Source organism: Plasmodium cynomolgi, assembly GCF_000321355.1.
Source record: "Plasmodium cynomolgi strain B DNA, scaffold: 0198, whole genome shotgun sequence".
NCBI classification, from domain to species: Eukaryota; Apicomplexa; class Aconoidasida; order Haemosporida; family Plasmodiidae; genus Plasmodium; species Plasmodium cynomolgi.
In genome coordinates, this window is record NW_004192778.1 from 1 (window position 1) to 3,177 (window position 3,177).

The 3,177-nt window shown below is 26.3% G+C and overlaps 1 protein-coding gene across 1 annotated transcript; it reads left to right on the plus strand.

Moving 5' to 3' along the window:
• Positions 1–67: 67 nt before the first annotated feature.
• Positions 68–2,336, plus strand: PCYB_002920 (hypothetical protein; the record flags this gene model as incomplete). Its single annotated transcript, XM_004227713.1, has 3 exons — positions 68–235; positions 284–1,069; positions 1,218–2,336. The coding sequence occupies 3 exons, from the start codon at positions 68–70 to the stop codon at positions 2,334–2,336; spliced, it is 2,073 nt and encodes a 690-aa protein (XP_004227761.1).
• Positions 2,337–3,177: the final 841 nt, after the last annotated feature.

Sequence of the window (3,177 nt, forward strand, 5' to 3'; positions counted from 1 at the left end):
ATAATGAACCTAATAGAGCATATGATGTTATTGTTCATATGCAGATATTTATATAAACATAAAAAAAATGTCTTCCAATAGCACGAATATAGAAAATATTGTGGATAATATCCATGAATTGATATCAGAGGACGACGTAAGTTTTAATAGGATTTTTTTTTTAAAAACTATTACAAACAATTTTATACATATGTATCATTTTTACTTAGATATATTTAAAAAATTATTCTTGAAGGTAAATATTTATTTATTCATATATATTAATTATTTTCATTATTCATAGGCATCGTTTAGAAATAAAAACCCTTTAATTGTTTTCTACGAACGTTGTGATAAATCATATAATTTAACCTCTGCCAATATTTCATGTGATCAGTGTAAATCGCCTAGAAATAAGGATGGTCCTAATTGTTGTGATAAGGAAGACAGAATAGTCGATTGGGATACTATTCAGGGGTTAATGGCGAATCCAGGTACTAATTATATAACAACGATATGTGATTATTTTATTCATTGGTTGTATGGAATAATAAGCAAAAGTAAAATTACAGATATGGGCATTTATAATCTCTACAATAAAATGGAAAATAAATTACAAGGCGTATGTAATTATAAACATCCAGAAGGTTCCGAGACCCAAAGTATTGTGAAAATATATGATAGAAAGGTACTAAAGGACAAAAGAGAGTTATATGATTTTTTAGAATATTATAATGACATAAAAGCAGTACTCAATAATGAAAACCCCAAGAACAAAGATAAATATTGCAGATATATAAAATATATATTTAATTTATACCAAGAAATGGAAATGAATAATTACAAAGAATTGTACAATATGGAATCAAACTTATTTAAAGAAAAATTTAAGAAAATTGATGCAGATTTATTTTTATTAGAGAAAAAATGTCCAGGAGATTATCTAAATTTAATATTCGACAAAGACAATAAAATATTACGAGATTTTAAGAAAGAAAAAAAAGAGCAATTAGTTGAAAAATTAAAGAAAGCCTGTGATAATCCAGAAACACACTCTGTTGAGGATTCACCATACGATAAGCATGAATATGTACGTTATAGAATTTTACGAAAATTATACTTACATTACCTTATATAAATACTATATATTAAATAATGTGCTATAACAATCATTTTTTATATAAAGGATTAATGAATGCATGTACTATTATAATTATTATTTTCTTATTAATTTCTAGAAAGATGTCCTAAAAGATTTTTCAGCCTATAAAGTATATGAAAAATTAAATAATAATAACAATATTGATCCATATTGCAGTGATTGTAATGATTTATCAAATTTAGAAAGTGAATACAAAGGAATTAATCAATTTTGTAAAAAGGTGGCAAGAAATTTAAGAAACCAATTGAATGATATTAAGGATCTTACAAATGAAGATGATCGCTGTTTATATTTCATTTACTGGACATATGAAAAAGTGAGGGAAATATATAATGGAAGAATAAAAAATATTCATGAAATACCACTTTTTTCCAAAATACTTGGTATAGCGCATGGTATTAACTATGAATTAGCTGGAGAGGATATTCGTAAAAATGTTGAAGCTTTCAAGGGGGTCTCTATGAGAAATTCTGATGCGACCAGCAGAGGAGATGGTGCTACACAAAAAAAGGAAGAAAAGTTTGTTTATAGCTCTGAATTGTCTAAGTATAATCCTTGTTTCTTTTATTTAGATTGTACATTAGATGAATGTAAAGAAATGAAAGATCTGTTTGATTATTTTAAAAATTATAAGAGTATTAAAGATAAAAGCTCTACAGTTGATAACAAGTACATACAATACTGTAATTACCTTACTTATATAAACGGACTATACGAAAAGAATATATCTAATTGTTGCGTCTGTTTTAAGGGTGTGGAGAAATGCAGAGAGGATTGTCCACATTATTTTAGGTGTGATGAATTGTATAATCCCCAGAATCTCTATGATAAATTTAAATGCAGTAATAAAATATCAGATAAACCATTTAAGAAGATAAAATTACCAGTGTCCATTGATTTTTATTCCAAAAACATAACAGAAAAGTCAAAGGGAAACCAATATTTACAGACAGTTAATTATTTTACACCTATTAGTGTGCAAAAAATGCAGGGTAGAATGCCAAAATTATTGGATGGCATGTCAGACACCTCGGATAATATACTTGAATCGGATCCTTTCTACACTATTGTGTTAGGAGTTTTTACTATATGGGGAATCTTTTTCGTTTTTTTCATTTATTATAAGGTTATTAAAAATAGCCTGTTAAAAGATATGTATAGTTTGTATTTGATATTCATTTTGAGTAAGAAATAAAATTATGAAATAAATACATTACATACGTTTTACACTTTTTTTTTTGAATGCTAGTTTACCCCTGTTGGATCCTGGTTTCACAAAAAAAAGTCAAGAAAAAATAGAGAGATCTACGATTTTGAAGATGTACATATGGAAAGACCACTACGTGGAGAATTAGAGTACCCTAATGAAAATGTAAAAAAGGGTAGAGTGCGTTTATCTTATCAGTCTGCGTAAGGAGCATTGTAAAAATATAGAATGCATATGGATTAATATAGAGTAAAAATAAATGAAACGCCGAAATGAGGATTCACTTGTAAATATATTCTCAAAATAATGAAAATAAAAAGGCGAAATGCTAAAAATTATTAATATAAATAATACTAAAAAGGGGCATCCTATCAGCATGATATTCATATATAGAACAAAATTTAAAAACGGAAAACAGGGAATTATAATAAAAAATAGGACAAATGAAAGAATTTACATTAGTTAAAAAGTAAAAGTATAACAAGTACATATTAGCTTTATATAAAAAGTCTAAAATGGTTAGACGTCATTTTAATTCAGTATAGCTGCTATAATCGTGTTTAAGAATATCCCAAGCATTTATTCTAATTAGATATATCATAATAAATGGTAATATATACATGGGAACAAATGTAATAATGAATTTATAAGGATAACAATCACAGTAAATATTCACATATATGTGTGTATGTGTTTGTTGGGGAAATTATTTTCTCGACGCAGATATACACATGAATATTTAATAATGGGATTACGTCCTAAATTTTTAATTTACTTTTTACACGTTATAGAGAAAAATTAGCAAATTTATTTTTACTTTTGTTTTTTT